Source organism: Idiotropiscis lumnitzeri, chromosome 9 (genome assembly GCF_059441095.1).
Source record: "Idiotropiscis lumnitzeri isolate Australia: NSW breed Sydney's pygmy pipehorse chromosome 9, RoL_Ilum_1.0, whole genome shotgun sequence".
Taxonomy (NCBI): domain Eukaryota; kingdom Metazoa; phylum Chordata; class Actinopteri; order Syngnathiformes; family Syngnathidae; genus Idiotropiscis; species Idiotropiscis lumnitzeri.
Genome location: NC_142399.1, coordinates 11,551,978 through 11,572,054, shown reverse-complemented (window position 1 = coordinate 11,572,054; position 20,077 = coordinate 11,551,978). Strand labels below are relative to the sequence as shown.

Here is a 20,077-nt window from a genome sequence, read left to right as displayed (position 1 = left end):
CGGCCAGATTACTATAATGCACTTCATTTTGGAGTCAGCCAATCCTCCATCAAGCATCGCCAGTTGGTCCAGAAGGATGCTGCTCTTGACTGGTTCTCGTAAGAGAACGCTGGCGAACTTTCTTGTCTATTTTAAAGTTCTTTTTAAGATTCTATTTGTTTTCAAATCTCTTTGAGCTTCTCCATCCTTACGGACCCGCCCGGTGCCTCAGGTCTGCAGACCAGATGCTATTAGAGGTACAGAGGACAAAAAGAAGGCTCAGAGGGGATGGAGTCTTCACCGTTGCCGGTCCCTCTCTTTGGAATGTCCCGCTTTACCCCAGGCAAGCCCTCACGCTTTCCGTCTTTAAAACTCATCTTAAAACAATTTTTTATTCTTTGGCTTTTGACTCAATATGAGACTTGATTTGTGGTTTTGCTTTTTTTTTAATTTATTTTTACTGTCTTCATTATTAATTTTTTTTATTGTCTGTTGTTGTATGACTTACTCTGGCTCCATGTACAGCGCTTTATATACAGCGGTGGTTTTCTTAAAGTGCTTTATAAATAGAGTTGAGTTGAGTGGATTATTGGTAAGTGTGCACCCTGGTTTAAATATTGAACATCTTCAACACACAACAGAAAAATCTTTCAGAATCAGTTTTTACAGCCATGGCTTGCATTTTCTTTGGTTGGAAAGGGGGAATCAGGCTCAAATTAGACTCAATGATCAGTATGCGTGCAACCTGCTCAAAACATTGAACAACTCTAACATGGACAATTGTGATCCTGACTGTCTTCCGAGAAGAAGGATAAAGTGCTCTTAACACGTCACAAGATAAGCTCAGGGTAATATTTTTTGAGACATCTGATATTTGGACAAACCCTTCTCTATGAGCACAAAAGAAAATTATACAAATCCTGGGCACCAATCTCTCTAATTAGGCACTAATTCACATGTAGCCTAATTAAAATGTGTTTACTACTTATTGTGGTATCTGCCAGTAACCAAGCTTATGCATCCCAGTAGGTTGCAATGACACAGGACATGTCAGAGTGGGAGAAAGAAGACACAAGAAGGCAGCAGTCTGCCCAGGAATGCTGGCACATCAGCCAGGGGCAAGGGAAGCGGGGCCAAAGACAGCATGGCACACGTCAACCTTAGACCCCTTTGTCACATTTCGTCTTCCGCCCACAGGGTATGTTAGGCATCACGGGTACCCGTTTGCCTGGTGAGGGGTGGACAGCCATATGACAACTCCCCACCTGCGTGACCTTTACTGTGGTTGACTCCCCCGCAGGAGACGATCACCTCAAAGCAAACAGCCCTGTGGGAGCTGTGGACATAAAGCAGAGTCAGGGAGACACATGTAATAATAGGCAAGAATAGAAATGTGTGAGACAGACTGATTCTATTTATAAGTGTGCTTATTACGCTAAAAATAGAGGCCACATTTTTATTTGACTTTGTCCCTGATATGCATGGTGCAGTCATTCTGAGTGGACCAAACACTGATGCATATAGTGGCAATTGATGCAGACTACGTCAAAGTGTTTAGGGTTGCTTATATCATTACTTTAAACCTTAGATACAAAACTAACCAATCCAAATGTGCTTTTTGAGAAGTTATGTCAGTCTTTTTTTTTATTCAACAATGGCCGCACCAAAAATGTCACTGGCTCTTTAAGAATACGTCATCACAATCCAAGATGGCGCAGCACCGGTTCAATGAGCCGACACCGTCCAGACGTATTTGCTAATGCTAATAGGTGAGTGAAAGATCCACTGTAAGTTTCCCAAATTGGGATAGAAATGTCACAAATTGCTTGAAACGTATTTATGATTTAGTTAGTCTCGCCGAGTGTGAAACGGACGTTAATGACTTTTTAAATTCATATTTTCGTCTCTGCTGTGCTGCACGTGAGCTAATCTAAGTCTCTTTTGTTTACATCCCAGGTTTTACTTCGAGGGGTTAAGACGCTGATTTCTCCTTTGCTCTTTTGACAATAATGAATCCAATAATTAGACGGACAATTTCTCGGTCAGTGAAGAATCTTCTGACAGACATCGGTCCGAAGGACAAGTGGCCGGATGAAGCAGAGGATGCCTCGGCGGTCAGCAAGGATGGAATCCTAGTCCCCGGAAGAAGGGCTTCTTCTGGACAAGAAGAATTAATCACTCAGGCTTCGGCCGGGGAGAATTCAAAATTGTGCATGCTGTGCAACTGCAAGCCCGCGTGCTACACTTGCCCTCGCTGCAATTTGCATTACTGTGGCGTGGCTTGCTACCGCAGCCCTAATCACTCCATGTGCTCAGAGGAGTTCTACAAGGAGTCTGTTCTAGAGGAGTTGAAAAGCATGGGGGAAACAGATCAAGAGGGGAAGAAGAAAATGCACGAGATTCTTCTCGGACTGAGACAACAGGCTCAAGTGACAGGAGGAATGGAAAGCGTGTTAAGAGAAGCTGGGCTGGAGCAAGACGGCAACCTTGAGACTCTGGAGCTTCTGTCCAGATTAGCTGAACTTCAGGATTCTGGAGCAGATAGTGGGAGGGAGGTCAAAGACATCTTGAGAACACTGGAACAAATTGGAGGTCAGGAAGCAGATGAGGAGATGTCAGAAAGCATGGCTCAACATCTGTCTGAGCTTGACCTTGATAAGCTCTCAGAAGATGAGCTCTGGGCGCTGCTTGACAGCCGAGAGAAGGAGAAATTCACTGGTTTGCTGAGGGGGGGCACGCTTGGCGGGTTGATCCCCGTGTGGAGACCGTGGTGGGAGGTACACAACGAGGCTGGGAGAGCTCTGGTGGAGGTACTAGAGGAGGAGGTTCAGAATCCAGACCAAAAAGTGAAAAAGATTAAGAGCAAGAATAAAACTGCAAGCTCCATGTTCTCTGGTGTTCCTGCGATTTCTGCCCAAATCCCCAGACTGAGCTCCTTGTGTCCAAATCCATCTCCATTGGTCTGCTACAGTGTTGTCAACATTCTTTATTGCTATACTTTCACATTGCAGCTCTTCAACGGCGATGCTGATTCACTCCTGTTTGAGTTCTGTGACATGATGCTCACGTTGTCCGAGGTGCTGAGCTCCAGCAAGGTTTTCAACTCCGTTCAAGAGGCCATACACAGCGGGGAGACCCTCATTTTAGCTGGAGGGTACCTCAACAAACAAGAATCCCGCGCCACGAACTTGGCAGTAGAAGCCACCGCTCACGTTGTAGCGGGTAGAGACAAGGAGAATGCAGCTGGATACATTCTTGCCGCCTTGAGTCAGCTGCGTTCAGCACTCTCCCGAGCCAGAGCCTCTCTCTCGAAGGAGGGAGAAGAAGGAGCAAAGAGGCAGAAATACTTCCAGGCTTCCAAGAAGTGTGAATTCTACCAAGCCTGGACGCTGCATCATTCGTGTCGCACTCGCGGGCTGGCTTTGGAGCTGTGGAATGAGCACAGTCGACGAGAGCGCCAAAGGAAAAGTGTGCAGGAAACAAAGACGGTAGTTAAGGAGAGCTTTAGAAAAGCAAAGAGGAGGAGTAATCGAATGTTGATCCAAGAATTAAATTAACTGAGCTTCTAAAGATTTGTGATGTAATAAATAAAGAAAAAATGATTTGTAGAATTGTGTGCTTGTACATATGAATGAAGTGCATGACTTGTGAACAACTATTTCATTTTATGGCATTCCTTGTTAGAATTTTACAATAAACAATTTAAGTTGTATTCATATAAAAAACACTTGAAAGTACAAATTACTGATAATTAGTTTTATAAGATTATCATAATTTGCGCAACCATATTAAATACTACCTATTGAACATTTTTCACACGAGACCACTGCAATTAAAAAATTCAATAGTGTAAAGTTTCACAAATTTTGGAACAAAGTGGATTATCTTAATATTTGTCTGGGTGTTCTATTCATACAATTAATACTTTCAATTGTCACCATCCCTTTTTTTTTTTTTTTTAAATTATTTTTGTACCTGTGTTATTTACCCATAAAATTGACTATTTCATAGATTTCATTCATTCGTATTGGTACTGAGAATAGCTACCCAAAGACATGTACGTATCCGTATAACATGAACATTAATTTCAGTAATGTAATTCCATAAAAAATATACTATATGATAAAAATAAATGTACAATTTTCCGTTTTTAAAATAAACTACTGAAATAAGCTGAGTTTTCCGTATTGTTTCAATGGCACGTTAAAATTGCGTCCCAAGTCTCGCGGTGCTCTAGTGACGACGTAGTACGGAAGTCTTGCTCGTCATTGCCTCCTGCGACATAGCAAACATGGCCGCGCTCTTGAGATCAACCCGGTTTCTCAAGTTTTCGCCTTTGGGCTCGCTCCAAATTGCGGGGACCAGAAGAAACGGACTGCCACACAGTCGGCTGTATAGCGCAAGTGTTGGTGTCGGCAGGACGGGAATTGTGAGCCGACAGACGCGCCTGAGTGTTGGAAACGCGGCCGGGTAAGCCGCTCGCTTGGCTAGCCGCCATCCATGCGCGTTAGCCTGATACGCAGATGTCATTGAGGTTCAATGACACCCACAAAACCAGCATGATTTGTACTATTACACACACAATGATTGCAATGTTGTTATGGTGCATTTGTTTATTGTCACTGTCGTTCACTTTGTTTAATATAACATGAATATACATTGTTAGGTAATCAGGTTAACATGCGTATCAAGCGTATGATGACTTGGAATAATACAGTGAAGCACTTTTACAATTGCATTGTAATTTTTAACCATAATTTTAGATTGCGCATGAGCCGACGTAATATGGTCTTTGATTTGACATATTTTCACCGACTCATTCTTCAGAAATGCCGTAAATTTAGAAAGTAAGAGTTGTTTTCTCTTGCAGCATCTAACCATGAAGCAGCACCCGTATTACTCTCAGTTGAACGTCACTGAGGAGCTGATGGCTTTTCAGTGAAGTGTCTCAAATAGGCCAGGGCACACATTTGAGAACATAATTTCATACCATCAACTGAAAATGTCTCAAAATACTGTTCATCTTGCCTGAAATATATCCAAATCCTACCTATTTTACACAGTGTGAATTCTGCCTTCTTTCTTTTCACCAAAAAGCTATTATTCTGGTATATTAACTGCCAGCATGTGGCTACATACTGTAGGTAAATTTTACCTTCTGCCATCTAGTGGAAAAGTATGTAATTGTTCTACTGGTCACTCTATGTCACTGGCATAGATAGATGAACAAAGATACATTGTTTATAGTAATAGATTAAAGTTTTTGCACCAAGTAAGTGAAATTGAGTAATTTCGCACTGCACAACTGACAAGCTCTCACAGCACTCTAATGTACCGCAGCAAACTGGCATCACTGCTTTAAATTGTCCATAATTTTGAAAGTAAATGTCTGTGTGTGTTGTGAATTATAATCTTGGTTGATTAATCTAATTTTTTCTTTTACCCCATTCACCCGCTACAGTCATGTGTGGCCACGTGCAGTGGGATGCGTCCGCAGCTATGGAGTGGCTTCGGAGAAGAGGGACGAGCCTAACGTGACGGTGCGTTCCAAACAGGCCCAGCAGTTCGACTGGGCCTTGGCCAAGCTGGACAGTTCGGTGAGAAGGACCGGTCGGATCACCAAGACCTTGCTGCTGCGCATCTTCCACGACATCTGCAGGATGGGTAACTATGGCAGACATGAACTCCTGCAGTTTATGAGTTAAATCAAATATAAAGAGGTACAAGTAGAAAGTTGAACTGTTTTGCTTCTTTTATTAACTACAAATATGCCTGTTGTCTTTGTCATTTTTATCAGCGATAATAAACTCTGTCTCTCTATGTGATTGCAGGTTATCCGAGTGGTAACCAGGCCCTACTATTGCTGCGCAGCTGTGGCTCCCTGTTGCCAGAAATGGGCCTGGAGGAGCGCACTGAGCTGGCTCACCGCGTCTGGGCTAAGCTGCAAGAACTGGGTGAGCGAGAGGACTCGCGCAGTGGTGCTTTTTGCTCAAATCCAAATGTGTTTTAATTAGGGCCTGACCGTCCCAATTTAATCGGTTGATATAAGCTCTTAAAATCAGCTGATCTTTATTTTAATTTTGTATTTTGTTTATTTATTTAACGCTTGACGTTCAAACATCCCCTTTGGTGAACAAATATCATAATCGGCATCAGGTCTATTAATTATTTTACACATTAACACATGACGTGACGGAAGTATGTGACATGTCATGGTGAAACGTCTTATTGTAGACTAGAGCAATTGCAGCAATGGCATTTTGTTTTATTAATCCCACAAGGTGCGCAATATGACGTGAGTCACTACAATGCCTTGCTGAAGGTGTACCTGCAGAATGAGTTCAAGTTTTCGCCCACCGACTTCCTGGCCAAGATGGAGGCCGCCAATGTCCTGCCAAACAGAGTAAGACGAAGAGAGTGTGAAAAACCGTACTGGATGATGTTGCTGTCACTATCATAACAAGGACAACTGTTTTGCTTCATGCACATTGTTCTGAATTGCAGTCATTTGTGTTTCTAGGTTACCTACCAGAGACTCATCGCAGCCTACTGCCAAAATGGAGACATTGAAGGTGCCAGGTGAGCTTGTGAAGGGCATGTGTTGTGGAAATTGGACTTTAATTGGTTCTATAAAAATAGGTGGGCATCAGGAGTAGGCTGCCTGCCCATCAAGTGGCACATTACGCAACCAACCTACAACCACATTATAGTGAGCTAATTAATATATTACCAGCTCTTCTCCATCAAGCTTCTTTGCCCATGATTTAGCAGCTAGATTGGGTGAAGATCGGCTGTTTTCAAGGTGTCTAAAACAAGGTACTTGGCCTCGCCCCGGAGGGCTGCAGGTTGAGCTCTTATGCATGAGTCAGGATCGCTCCTCAAAACTGGCTGATTGTTTTAAATTGTCAAAAACACGCCAATGATGAATTGTTATCAACTGACGCAGTTGTAATTGTTGAGGATATTTTGTGTATTTTTGAATCCCCGATTGTGAATTGGTCTACTTGTTTCATTCCAGCACCATTTTGGGTTTCATGAAGAGCAAAGACCTTCCCATCACCGAAGCTGTTTTTAATGCGCTGATAACAGGCCACGCGCGAGCAGGGTGAGCTCTGCTTCCGCCTTTGCCTCTTAACCTTTATCGTCCTGTTATCTTGCAGGTCAAATTGGCTGGTTTAAAACGATAGCGAAAATGCCATGTTTCAGAATTGGCGGCATGCCTTGTTCTTAACAAATTTTTTTTTTTTTATAAATTTGTTTTATCTTTTTTTTTTTACTTGCACCATTTTATTTATTTATCTATTGATCATCACTAGGCACTAAAATGGGCATAAATACTTTATATACATTTTTTACATTCCATTTTATATTTCCTCTCTCGATCTCTCACTCTCTCTCTCTCTCACAAATACTAAAAAAAAAAAAATCAATACGTACCCCAATTTAACTCTCCCTCATGGTGTTTTTCTCTGGAACTGCAATAATGTTCCTTGGTCAGTTCGGCATTGTTTAGTTTAATTATCCAATATTGTCAGATACAAAACATAAAACCCTGAATAAAATAATTGCTCTCTCATGAACACAACTTGCCGATGAAGTGAAATAAACTCTTGCACTTGTTGATATTCCGAACAAACACAATTTTGTTCACATTAAACGGGTCAGTTTGACACAGCATAACAAAATGGTTTGTGCTCACGGATCAATTTGCTAAAAATGTTTTGTGTGCGACAGCGACATTGAAAGCGCAAAGAATATCCTGTCAGTCATGCGGGGAGCTGGAATCGAGCCGGGTCCCGAGACGTTTGTGTCTCTGCTGAATGCTTACGCCGAGAAGGGAGACATGGACAGTCTGAAGAAGGTGTGTGTGTGTGTGTTCTTTAAATTGAATATTGTATCCCTCAATATTTGAATCAATGACGATGGCTGCTCCACATCAGACACTGGAGGAGGCGGAGAGCGTCGACTGCAGTCTGATGGACCGAGACATCATGGAAGTGATGTACACGCTGACCAAAGCTGGGCATCAGCAGCACATCCCCGTAATGTTGGAGCGCTTGAGGCACGAGAGGGGTTACGTTCCAGGTGTGCCTGCATATGCGACGTTCGCTCTTTCAATTAACTGTTTGGCGCGTGCTGTTTGTGACTGTCTCTAAATGGTTAAACAATGCTCACCTTGCAGATGCGATGAACTTGTGTCTGAGCTTCATCACTCAGGGCCACGAAGACACTGCTTTCCTCATCCTGAAAACGTTTCCCAGCCTGCAGTCGGACGACGTCAACATGGACTCGGCCAACCTGGGAAACTTCTTCCTTAGACACTGCATCAACATGGACACGGTGCTTGATATTACTCATTCACAGAGTCAGTCGTAGGATCTCAGCACCTGGCACTTTTATTCTAAATCCATTTTCAAATAGTAGGTTGATCACTTGGACTTGATTATTTTATAAGTAGCTCGCATACTGAAAAAGAATGGACACCCCTGGCATACACGGTCAGAAGCTGTAGTGACAAACATTTAACCCAGATCTGATGCAGATTGCACATCTTTCACCAAAATGCCATGTCCAGGCGCTCTTGTCAAATCTCAGATCAGAGAATAAAATTGCAATAATACATTTGACCTGGTGGCCAGCCAGTCACAGAAAAATTGTATTTCCTTTGAGCGATCAAAATTTTAGTAAAAAGTCAGCCACAGTGTCAGACGGAAACACTTTTTAGGCCTTTTTTTTTAAGCTTTGTCAAATGTCTTGTTGCTTGTCGTGACCCTTTTTGTTGTTTGAATTACAGCCACTGGAGAAGATCAGCCATTACTGCAAAGAGCTGCATGACGCCCAGTTGCACACGTCGCCGCTCGCCTTCACCCTGTCTTGCGCCCTGGAGGCGAAAAAGACCCGTACGCCACTTAAACAGGATACTTTGTGTAACGCAAGGCGATGGTAACGTCTTTAAAGGCTACTTCCGGTTCTTGCAGATTTGTCTTTGGAGTTGATGAAGACGATGAAAGAACAGAATTTACCCATCAGACCCCATTACTTCTGGCCCCTGTTGACACAGCACACGAAGGACAACAACGCAGCTGGTATATGCACATACACGCACACACACGCTTGTGTAGGAAGGCTGGATAGACATTTAATATTGTAAATGCCCTCTTTTTATTGACAGTTTAAGGATTATCAGTCACACACAGTAATGCACTCAGTTACTACTATGGGCATGCACAAGCTCATGAGTAGCATTGTGACAATACTTTCCCAAAAAACAGTTTGTCAGAACGCTATATCTGGTTAGAATGGCCACTTTTTTACCTGAAGTAGTTTTTTTCTGTCTGTGGTATAGTTGGTCCTCTTTACCCTTCATTGTCTCGGACACATTCAAAGCTATTGCTGGGGTTTCACTTTTGAAAGTGAGTCAATGTTTAGTAGGAATAATGATATTATTCAAGTTTGGGCTGCCGTGAGACCCCAACAATGACAAAAGTAGACAGCAACCTGGCAAGCATCCGTCTCTATGTCCCATCTGAGCAAGCAACCATTTTGTGTTATTTTTGCAATGTAGAGAGGGGGCTTATGAGAGGTATTTTGTAGCAGAAAGAGCTTTTAAAAGGAACGCTTCAGCTCAAATATTAATGGCACAACCCCCAACTGGGACGGATTTCACCGGACCGGGGCAGCCAAGGGCGAAGAGGTCTGATCCCCCCCCCCGCGTGAGAGCGTTTGAGCGAGAGGAGATGAAGCAAACACGTGCACTCTCTGGGGGGACTCGGCCAAGAGATGGCAAAGTTTTTAGAGAAGGTCCCAGCTCCCCAATCGCGATAAAAAACACTCTTGACTTTGAGGAAATGTCATCAGATGTGAATGTTGAGTAGCTTATTTCCTCGCGGCCCTCTGATCTTTGTGGCCACCTGAATCTTTGTCTTTCCCGCCAGCTACAGTTTTGATGCGTGCAACCCATTTATTACACCTCAGTTTTCTTTGTGAATTGACTCTGTAGCATGGACATTTTGTTTGGAGAGTTTGACTGATTTATGAAGTCAAAGCTATTTATTTTTTTAAAGAACGTAATCACATAGGGCTGAAAGATTTAACGTTTTGGGACCAAAATTGGAATCTCAGATAACACAATTTCGAGATCGTCAAAGCTGCGTGTTTTTTTTTTTAAATTAAAGGGCTCTTGTGCTCCACACTCACGAAGCAGGCCACTAACCTGTGGCGCATCGGTTTAAAAAAAAAAAAAAAAAGGCGGCGCAGCAATACGGACTTCATTTGTACTATATGCAAGTCTGCGCGCAGCACAAGCTGCGTGATGCAGATCATCTCCTCCGTGGCGGCAAATAAACCACCCCACTAACAAGAAGCCGAGGAATCAAACGAGGAGTCACTAAGCTTGCTAATGTGAAATACCGAGTCAGGAAAGACCCAAAATTCGTGCTTAGTTGTACAGTGGAGCTTTCACCAAAGTCTGATGAGGACCGCGTTCGGGCGGAGAGCTATGAACAGAAATGTTGTATTGCAATCAATACGTATGTAGATATCAAGTAAGATGACGGCTACGTTAGCAATTTAGCCGACGCTCTCAGACCGCAATATGCAAATGACTGACGTCATCATGACGAAGAGGTTCAATGTCAAACGCATATTAAATGTTTATAAACTCATCAATAATATTTGCACGATCTACACAATAATAGGTCTCAAAATGTTATATTTGAATCCATTTAGCTTTGCTAAGGGCCAATGATTTTGAAATTTCTGTACAAAGGACCTGTACTGTATTTTCCGGAATATAAGCTGCTACTTTTGAACCATGCGGCTAATACAATGGTGCAGCTTTTCTGTTGATTTTTCTTTCACCGGTAGGGGCGCTCTATAGTTCAGAAAATCCGCTAAATGAATCTTGATTTTTTTTTTTTTTTCTCTTGGGTCTGTTCTGTTTTAATTAGCAAAGTAGTTGTCGTGTTAAAAGGCAGTTTTAACATCTGTTTATGTACCTTTATGTGCTTTCACAGTCCAAAATCGTTCTGTACATGCAGTAAACAACAATTTTTTTTTCAACGTAGAAAACTGCAGCTTATAGTCTGGTGCGGCCTGTATATCATTTTTTTGTTTGTTTTTCCTTCCAAAATGAGTTGCTGCGGCTTATATGCATGTGTGTCTTATAGGCCGGAAAGTATGGTACATTGGTGTGAAATGTAAAACATTTTGGGGTTTAAAAATGCATTTTCACACACATAATCACACATAAATCCAAAATTATACTTGACGACAAGTTGTTTTTAAAAACTTAAGAACTGCCCCCTCCCCCTCGCAAAACCACTTAGTGTCTGTGCATTATTGCAGGAATGGCTTTTGTTGTTTTTCATGGTAAAATGGCAATTTCTGTCATATTTGTAAACGTTATTGTCCATTGTGGAGAAAATTACTAATCAGATCGAAATGTCTGCCAGAAAAATTGCACTACTATTTTTTCCTAAAATCGTTCAGCCCTCCAATTAAACATTTTGTGTATTTAAAAGAATGGGAATAACTTGATAAAACCTTCACTTCATTTTCAATGAATTCCTGAATTCTTGTCTTGGCCTTTGAATCATTTTAAGTCCAGAATCTCACAGGATGTCAAGGCCTTCTTGAAATATCTATTTGTCTTTTTCTGGCTAAGGAATTTTCATTTTGGGAGCCGTAATATGTCCATGAACTCAGCAATTATTTGCAAGCCCATACAGTATATCCTCTCTGATTCTGATTCTTATAAAGTCTGGTCAAAGTCTGTTGATCGCTGCTTTTCTTTAAAGGATCCTTCGTCCCTTTGTCCATTTTAAACTGAGCATTTTCGTGTGTATTATATTTTTGCCAGTGACATCCTGTTAAGATGAAAATTCATCACTCTCCTTGTTTGTGAGAAACATTGTCACAGTGTCTCTAAAGTTTCTTTTCTTTTGTTCTTTGTGACAGTTTGAATGGCTCGCGACTTATGGAGATGATTCTTGCTGCTACTCTGCAGTTATTCCCCCGCTTGAGCCTCATGTTTATGTCCTGCATGAGCTTGGAGGAGCAGGGGGAGGAGGCGGAGTGGTGGAATCGTCTCAGTGGCAGATAGTCGACATTGTCAGAATTCACCACTCGTTAGCGGACTTGCTGTCAAACGCATGTCGGCGGCAGAGGCGGCTGGGCTTTTAAGTGCTTTATTTTTTACCATGCGCCGTCGTCCTCCCCTTTCTTTGGGTTTTTTAGAGCGATTGATAAATGATGCATTTTGCCGCTGTCAGCTAATTGACAGGGAGGAGGAAGCGCTCGGTCCCGCGCAAGATCAACTCCTCTTGTGCGGTCGAGACGGCTCGTCGATGCGAGGCTTTAGCGCCTGACTTGGCAGCGTAGGAAAAAGAAAAAAAAAAGAGGCATGATTTTCTAACACACACACACACACGCATGCACACCCCCTCACCCACAGAGACGCACGCACGTACGCACACACACACACACACACTGGCCAAACCGCAGCTTCTTGGGAGCCCCTCCAACGCAGGGTAGCGTCCATTTAGTCATCACGGTGTAAAACGGAAGGAAGGAAAGTGGAGAAACTGCTCTTTCGCTCACACGCTGGACTGCCTTAACACTCATGAATGATGCAGCTTCTTCCCCTCCGCTCGCTCTCACACACTCCCCGGCTGCAGGGTGTGCGGGCGTGCGTGCGCGTGTGTGTGGACAGAGAGGGAGGGTGGCCTTCCAGAGGGATGGAAGCGGCGGGAGTGGGGGGCTTTGCAGGTGATGTGACTGATGCAGAGTGACTTGATTTCATGTAAATGCAAGCGCTCTGAGGGAATTCACTTTGGATTATGCGCCCCACTGTGCACGCTCCATAAAATATTAAGCGCCGTGTCGCTTTTTGTCCACAGGTGTCACTACCGGGCAAAGCGGTCCGGAGCTGCGGAATTGGGAGGGGAGCGCAAAAGGACAGAGAGGGCGGGTGGCATTTTGATGAGGTGTGGATTTAGCGGAAGCATATGCCGGCCCGCACTGCCCACCTGCCGCCAGCTAGTCATCGCTTGTCAGCACTCGCCACGCGCAGCACTTTTTATCACTTTTGACATGGTCGAACAAGGGAGGGGGGTGGTGGGTGTAGGATACCGCTGAGGAAAGGGTGGGGGCTATTCTGCTCTTGTTTTGTGCGGTCTGCACCTGCCTGCTCATGCGACCTCACCTTGAACTCTCTTTTGCTGTCCATCTCGATTTCTCATGTCACATTTCCACCAAGAGTTTCCGTCTACTGTAGCTCAAGTAGTGATTGCAAGAAGCAAGGTACAGGTGCTTTGTTACTGCACTGAAGCAGATTGTTCAACTTTTTACTTTTACTCCCTCAATTTGAAAACGGATATTGCTATTTTCTACTGCTTAGAATAGACTTGTTACTTTCTTTCAACCAGCAAGACAAAAGAGACAAATGGAGATGCAAAGTTATCCGTGGTTGAGATATTTTTTGATTGAGGTCTCGAGCTTGATAAAGCGGGGGTCAGCAGCGACAAGGAGAAATATGAACAAGGGAATTTTGATGACGGAAACAGATGTGTTGAATGTGTTCCTCATCCCAGGCTTAACATTTAAGACAACAATGATTTCTTGTGCCGTCCTAAAAAAAAAACCCAAAAGCTTCTGGTGTACACTGGGGGAGAAATGGTGTGTTGAATTTACTCAATTTTATTTTTTCAAGTGGTTGGACCAAAAAAAAAAAATCATGTGGCTCAAGGTGCATTACATTAAAAAATTATCTAGAGCCAGATGAGAATTTAGTGCCTGAAGAAATGAAATGAAATAAATTCAACAAAAAAACATTTTCAGTCAAAAGTTGTATTTTTCATTTGTTTAGTTGATTACTTGCTCTGCTCACAACGAAAGCAGGGCCAACGCAGAACACATTTTCCTGTCATAAAAATGGGCTCAGCTCTTGCTCACGCTAAAACATGTGACAAGTACGGTGAATCCCCTCCACCCCCGTGCCTTATTTTCAGTATTAGTGCAAAAAACTTTGACAATTCAATACAACTTTATTGATATAGCGTATAATATAAATAATCAGGATATTAGAACACAAATGAAAACACATTAATACATTGTTACAGGAGGTGGACACGGGAAGGTCAAAGCAGAGATTCAATCCCAGAACCTGAGAACGGTTGGGCAGAATTGCTAACTCCTACGTCGTGGTTCTGCCCTAATTGAGAAAATTAAGCCTCAGTAAGTTGATTCAAAGCTGCTGTCAAGAATGTACCATTTGCTTGCACCGTTGTTGTTTTTCGGACACTCTTTATATCGCTGCAAAATCGAATGCACCCTCTGTAGAGTCGCAACCACAGAGTGCTGGCGCTGGGGGAAGATGGCGCCAGTGCGAGTTCGCAGGGTTAAAAGAGGAGAAGTGACAGGTACTCATGTCCAAGGTCGGGGTGGAGACGACAGCTACCGGTTGTCTCCGCTCCGCCGCTGCTCTCAGGGCTGGGCGCTCACTTCTCATCTTTTGACAGTTAACCTGAAGACATGAAGCTGATGATGATATCATGTGACCGCTGCCATCCTTAACTCACTACTTGGATACTTCTCGCCCGGATATGTGTCAGCCTTCACGTTAACCAACCTGGAGAGGACCCCTCACCGCACTTCCCCTCCGTCATCCTCCTTTGGATTCACTTCCAAGGCCTGCGCAAAAATAGAAGTTGTTCAAGACACGGCCCAAAGCTGAGGGTGTCACTTTTGAGATTGAGATGCCACATGATCTTGTGCTATTCTGTATTTTGCGTGTAGTCATATCATTTTATTGATTTATTTTTCCGTCACTCCTGGTCTTGTTCCAACTCATTCTTTTGTGGAGATTTCACTGATGGTTGTGAAAGTGTTTTTGTTTAAATTTTTTAGTTCTGAAAATGGAAACATTTGGTTTGCCTAAATTTTTGGGATCAGCATTCATCAAGTTGACAAAGTTCCACTAAACATTGTGATTGGGGTCATGTATGGTCCAGTAAAGCCTTTTTTTTTTATTTTTTTTTTTAACATTTTTGTTATCCATATCGTTGGGTCTCTGAAGTGTCTGCCAACAAGAGCGAATTACAAAATATCTGCTTGGTTGTGTGATAATTTTAAAATTTGATTGCAGCCTCACTTAGGGGTGGTCTGCAGAGTGTTCAAATAGCTACTGTAAAATTTCCCATGAGCACAATGGCTTGTGTGCAGACTTGCGCCTTTTCCCCCCAAACCGTCCCAGGTCTCCATTCACTTGTTTTCTGTTTGTCTGCTGCAGTGGGATTGATTATGGATTATTCAGCAGGAACTCCTTTCTCTTTCAGAAAAAAAAAGCAGTGGGAAAGAAGCGATTAGAGGGAGGATAAGAATGGACCAGCCGACGGCTGAATGGACGGATAGTCCATTGAGAAGGAGGAAGATCACTTGTTTGCTTGTTTTTCTTGGAAAAGGGGCAGCAAGCGAAAAGAAGATGGATAGTGAGAGGGCCCGGATGAATGAGCAATATATGGACCGCTGGGGTATAAATGGACAGCGCTGGCTCAGGTAGCCGTACCTTCTATAAGGCGGCCGCGGATTTTAATGGCGTGTAAAAGCCTGGGACTCATCTATTATTCAGCCAAAGAGCGAGACTGCCAGGTGAGCGCATACATCCCGAGAGGATACGGAAACGGAGCTCCAGATACGAGCGTGTGTGTTGTGAAACCTGAGTGGGGGGCAGAAATACACACAGCATGTTAAGGTGTGCCAACTCAAGCAATTTTAGGTAGTTTGCAGAAGGCCGCATGGGAGGGTGGTATGTGCTGGATGCGGTCATATAGATGGAGGGATATTTCCGGCGCAAAACCGCACTTAAAGTGAATGTATGTATACACACGGAATGTGTTGGGCCATTCGTTTTAGCTCTCACGGGCACGCTCGCAGACATATGCAAAGTGCTGCTGTTGTCGCTGCCTTTCATTCGTGCGTTCTCACACACACACACTTGCGTGCGCGTGTGTGTGAGCGTGTGTGGCTGTTCCATATGCATGTGGCTGTTTAGGCCTGACTTCCCTGGGGCAGGACCTCAGGGCTCTGCTGGAGAGCAGGGCAACGCTTGCAAGAGTCTACTTCAGGCCAAGTGCGTGTCGATGTATTCCACCCTAATTCAAGGTGGAGCGGTTGGCATCCATGAGCATTTAGTTGGAGGGGGGGGGGGGGGTGTTTTTTTCACTCAAAGGCTAAGAGTGTTGTGCGTATGTGTGTGTTGATTGCTTAGCTGCGCTTTCCTGCAGCTTTCACCGCTCCAGGCTTGCACTTGAGTGTGCTAAGCAAAGGCTGGTAAACTGCCAGCGCTAAACAAAAGTGTTCCTCCTTGGTTTGTCAATAAAGTTTGTGATATTTGTGTGTGTTTTGAAGGTCTTGTGGAGGTGATGAAGGGCATGCAGGGGCTTGACATCACCCCGGACCTTGACACCATGTCCAGCTACATCCATCCAGTCTTCCCCAGTGTTGAGGCAGCACGACAGGCTCTCAAGGTGCTGTGTGTGTGATAAATAAATATCCATATACACATTTTATACTTGATATTAATTTAGTTAAAATCAAAACTAATATCCAGTACTTAAGAACACTGCGGAGAAGTGGGGCTTCATGTGAAAAAGGTTATTGTTTAAACGTTCACATTACATTATAAATGCGACCTTCCATATGCGTCCCCAGTGACCCGCATGTGCTGAAAAGACGACATCACTCACAACGTAGTGTTTACTGAAGTAAATGTGGTCCATTGTGGCCGAGCATTTCTGCAGTGGAGCGATTCGATAGGAGGTAGAAAAACAGTATTTGGGAGAAATGACAACACAAGGCTTTAAAAGTCTCATTTCATGGAGACGTAATGAAGGATGATGACACGACATTGCCGCGCGTAAGAAATGAGTAGCTAAATTATTAATATCACCATAAATGTCCACTTGATGCTTCATGTTTCACATAAGGTTAAATTCTAATAAAATATAAAGTCAATAGTGTTACTCAAAACAACTTTTCAAATTTGATCTCCTAGCTGCCAGCACACTCTCTCCGCCCAAGCGGTGCACGTTTTGACCTGCGGATTATTGACGGATGCATGCGAACTGGCCGTTCAGGCTGCCTTTGCGTTCCAAAAACTCCCTAACGTATGCAATCGAGGGCCACGTATAAAAGTGGCCCGAGTCACATTTGTGTTTCGTTAAGTTGAAATGTGTTTCAAGAATGTGGCTAGCGTAAAAATAGGAATGAGATGTTAATTCTTTTCACTGTAGAACTTATTTTGATGCTCTTTTGAATGTAATATTTCCATGTTTCAGGATGCAGGCATTCCACTGGAGTCAGAGGGTTTCTTAACTTCAGAGATTCGACTGGTGGCTACTAACAACTTAGCTCAACTCTATACGTTGTGTGGGTACACACACACGCGCACACGCATATTCAGCCAATGCACGTTTACTTAATCTTCCACCCGTTCTAAACGAGTTTACCTTGCATCTTGAGCACCCGTCATTATAAGAATTGCTGCTATGCCTGCGGGCTAATTGGCCCAGTGCACGCGCACACACACATGCACACCCGCACACTCTTCGACGCTCATCAGACCTTTAAAGAGATTAGTGTGTGTGCATATGTAAAGAGCGCAGGACGAGAAGCGCATCGACCGGGCCGAGCAGCGTGGTGTAAAGGGGGCCCGGTTAAATAATGGATGACGCTTCCCGTGTTTGTCTTTTTGCTGGTTTTAGTCTCCTTTGCTCATTTTTCGCATTTGCTGTCAGCTCTGTGTCCCTTTATTTATTTTTTTAAATCTATTTTAAGAAGAATATAACGTTAATTAATTCCAGTATTTTAGCACCTTTCTTTGTTTATCAACAGATGCTATCAAGTGACGTGGCGTGGGGAGACTTCGATTTTGTTTGATTTCTGTTTCAAAATAAATGGAAACAAAGGAACTTGGAATGATCAGTTATATGGTCAAATTGTGGCTGGCAATTATCAATGTTGCACTCTAAAGTGTTAAAAAAAAGGTGAACATCTATTAAAAACAGTAAAACACAGATTTGATGATAAGTAACGTTACTTATTGTTTCTTTCTTTTGTCTTGCTCTCTTGTCTTGTATTTCTTTTTGTTGAGGCCGGTCCGTCTTTTGGATTAAGTGTCACAAAAAAAAAAGCTCAACATAATTAGGATTTTAGAGTCATATTTGCCTCCCCATGTTTCGGTTATTTTCCGAACAGTACTAATTTGATTTGTTTGGTCAGCTGGATGTACGTACTCGTGGTTAGCACTTTTGCCTGACTGGTCTGAAGTTCCATGTTCCAATCTTGGCTCTGGCTGTCTTGTGCACAATTTGCGGGTTCTCCCCATGCTTCTGCCCACACACTCGAAACAAGAATTTGAGGTTCATTAACGAGGAAGTCAAGCCAAAAATTTTACATAAAAATGAACAATTTCATTTAATGAAATTAAAACTGAATGAAGGGAGTGATGGTTATTTTCTTTTAAATTTTGAGCAGCAGCTCAGATAATGGACGGATGGCAAACATTTCATTGCATATACATGAATCACTTTCTGAATTAAGAGCGTGAATCACATGAAAATTAGATGGCCATTTGAAGACAAATCAATAGTGCAGATTAAACAGTTTTATGTATTTATTCATCTCCACTTTCTTCTCTTTTCCAGTGTCCGACCCCTCCCACCCCGCTCTGGACCTTGGGATTTTCCGCGGCAGCCTCATCCAAGGCTTCAGAAAGTGAGTCAATTAACCTGTTGTATGCTTTTTTTTTTTTGTTTGTCTCCACCATGCGTGTGTTCCTACATTTCCATATTTTGCCACGCGACTCTGGGCTAGTGTTTTAGGGAGGCCCACAGCACTATTGGAGGTCACAGCGGCATATGTTTTGCATACGACATGTGCTGCCTATCACACCATCTACCAAGCCTACGTGTGTTTGCGTGTGTGTGTGTGTGCGTGTGTGTGTGCGTGTGTGCAGCTGCAGGGGAAAACGCGGCATACGCACATGGCTGCCTCATGCATATGGAGGCTTCATCCGCTGGCCCTCACCCCAAAGCACCGTGGGAGATATGCAAATAAGCAGATGCCCACTGCTGCCCTTACCCCCTAAACCCTCCCTAAATAGCCCGAACCAGCCTTTTGGTCTCCCTCTGTTTCATCGTAGCACACACGCACGCACGCAAAGTGTCCTCAAGTTAGCCTCAGGACGCCAGTCGAACTTGCGGGCTTCATTTGAAATACGGGGTGTTTATAAATATTTTGTGTTTTGACACTACACAATTGCACACCAACAGCGCTCCCCTGGCCTCTTTCGTACTTCTTGCCCCCCCATTCCCCACCGAAGGCAGGCTGGTAAGTCACAGCAAAGTGCTAACTTGTCCGCTGGGACAAAAAAAGCTACAATATACAAAATTGAGCTGAATTTCATTTTGACCCATTAAAACCAAGAGGATGTAAAGAAATGTGCTAATAATTGATCAAATATATTTCAAGAAGTCATGTGTGGCAGTATTATTGTTAGAAAGGCCCACAGTTGAGAACAGTATAAATTATGAGTGTGCAGGACTAGATAATGGCTGCAAATGTAACTTTACAACCAGCAGCAATTTCGCAGGTAGTAAATATTTTTTTTAAAAACAGGAATAAAGCTGTTTTTTAATTCTCCTGATTGAAGTTAACTGTCAAACTAAACATAAAAGAAAGAGATACACATTGTGTGTTTCAAAACAACCACATAACGTCGCCTTAGGAAAATCTGCTAGGTTCACGTTGACAAATGCCATTGACGGGCTAATGAATAGCATCAATCCTGTGGTGTTTTAATGTTTCAAGCAGCATTTGAATACAAGCGGTGCAACAACACAATTGACTTTCTGCAGCTTTGCTGAGACAGTTGTGAACATTTTCATCTATTAGGCAAAGACACCACTGCATGTATCACTATGTAGTGGTTACAGTATTTTTTTTTTTCATTTTTTTTTTCAGACTTTTTGGCGTCTGAATGTGTTTCTCACCTCTACTTCCATTAAATTGCGCAGACACACACCCGTGCGCTTCCTGA

General features: G+C 43.1%; 2 protein-coding genes across 2 annotated transcripts in view; both read left to right on the top strand.

Annotated features, from left to right (window-relative positions):
* The first annotated feature begins 1,623 nt into the window (after positions 1-1,623).
* znhit2 (zinc finger, HIT-type containing 2) lies at positions 1,624-3,798 on the top strand. Its single transcript, XM_088304899.1, has 2 exons — positions 1,624-1,748; positions 1,936-3,798. Exon 2 carries the CDS (start codon positions 1,989-1,991, stop codon positions 3,534-3,536), a length of 1,548 nt encoding a protein of 515 aa, XP_088161025.1. The 5' UTR covers positions 1,624-1,748; positions 1,936-1,988; the 3' UTR covers positions 3,537-3,798.
* A 404-nt stretch (positions 3,799-4,202) lies between these two features.
* lrpprc (leucine-rich pentatricopeptide repeat containing) overlaps positions 4,203-20,077 on the top strand; it is a 53,063-nt gene continuing 37,188 nt past the window's right edge. The window contains exons 1-14 of the mRNA XM_088304913.1: positions 4,203-4,449; positions 5,441-5,643; positions 5,811-5,933; positions 6,261-6,382; positions 6,500-6,558; positions 6,998-7,084; positions 7,714-7,840; positions 7,920-8,064; positions 8,162-8,319; positions 8,774-8,879; positions 8,958-9,065; positions 16,387-16,505; positions 17,316-17,406; positions 18,684-18,753. Of these exons, the coding sequence (XP_088161039.1) occupies positions 4,271-4,449; positions 5,441-5,643; positions 5,811-5,933; positions 6,261-6,382; positions 6,500-6,558; positions 6,998-7,084; positions 7,714-7,840; positions 7,920-8,064; positions 8,162-8,319; positions 8,774-8,879; positions 8,958-9,065; positions 16,387-16,505; positions 17,316-17,406; positions 18,684-18,753 (1,697 nt within the window). The 5' untranslated portion in view covers positions 4,203-4,270. The remainder of the gene's footprint in view (positions 4,450-5,440; positions 5,644-5,810; positions 5,934-6,260; positions 6,383-6,499; positions 6,559-6,997; positions 7,085-7,713; positions 7,841-7,919; positions 8,065-8,161; positions 8,320-8,773; positions 8,880-8,957; positions 9,066-16,386; positions 16,506-17,315; positions 17,407-18,683; positions 18,754-20,077) is intronic.

Coding starts and splice junctions, on each gene's coding strand:
- znhit2 (XM_088304899.1), top strand. CDS start 1,989: ATGAATCCAATAATTAGACGGACAATTTCTCGGTCAGTGAAGAATCTT.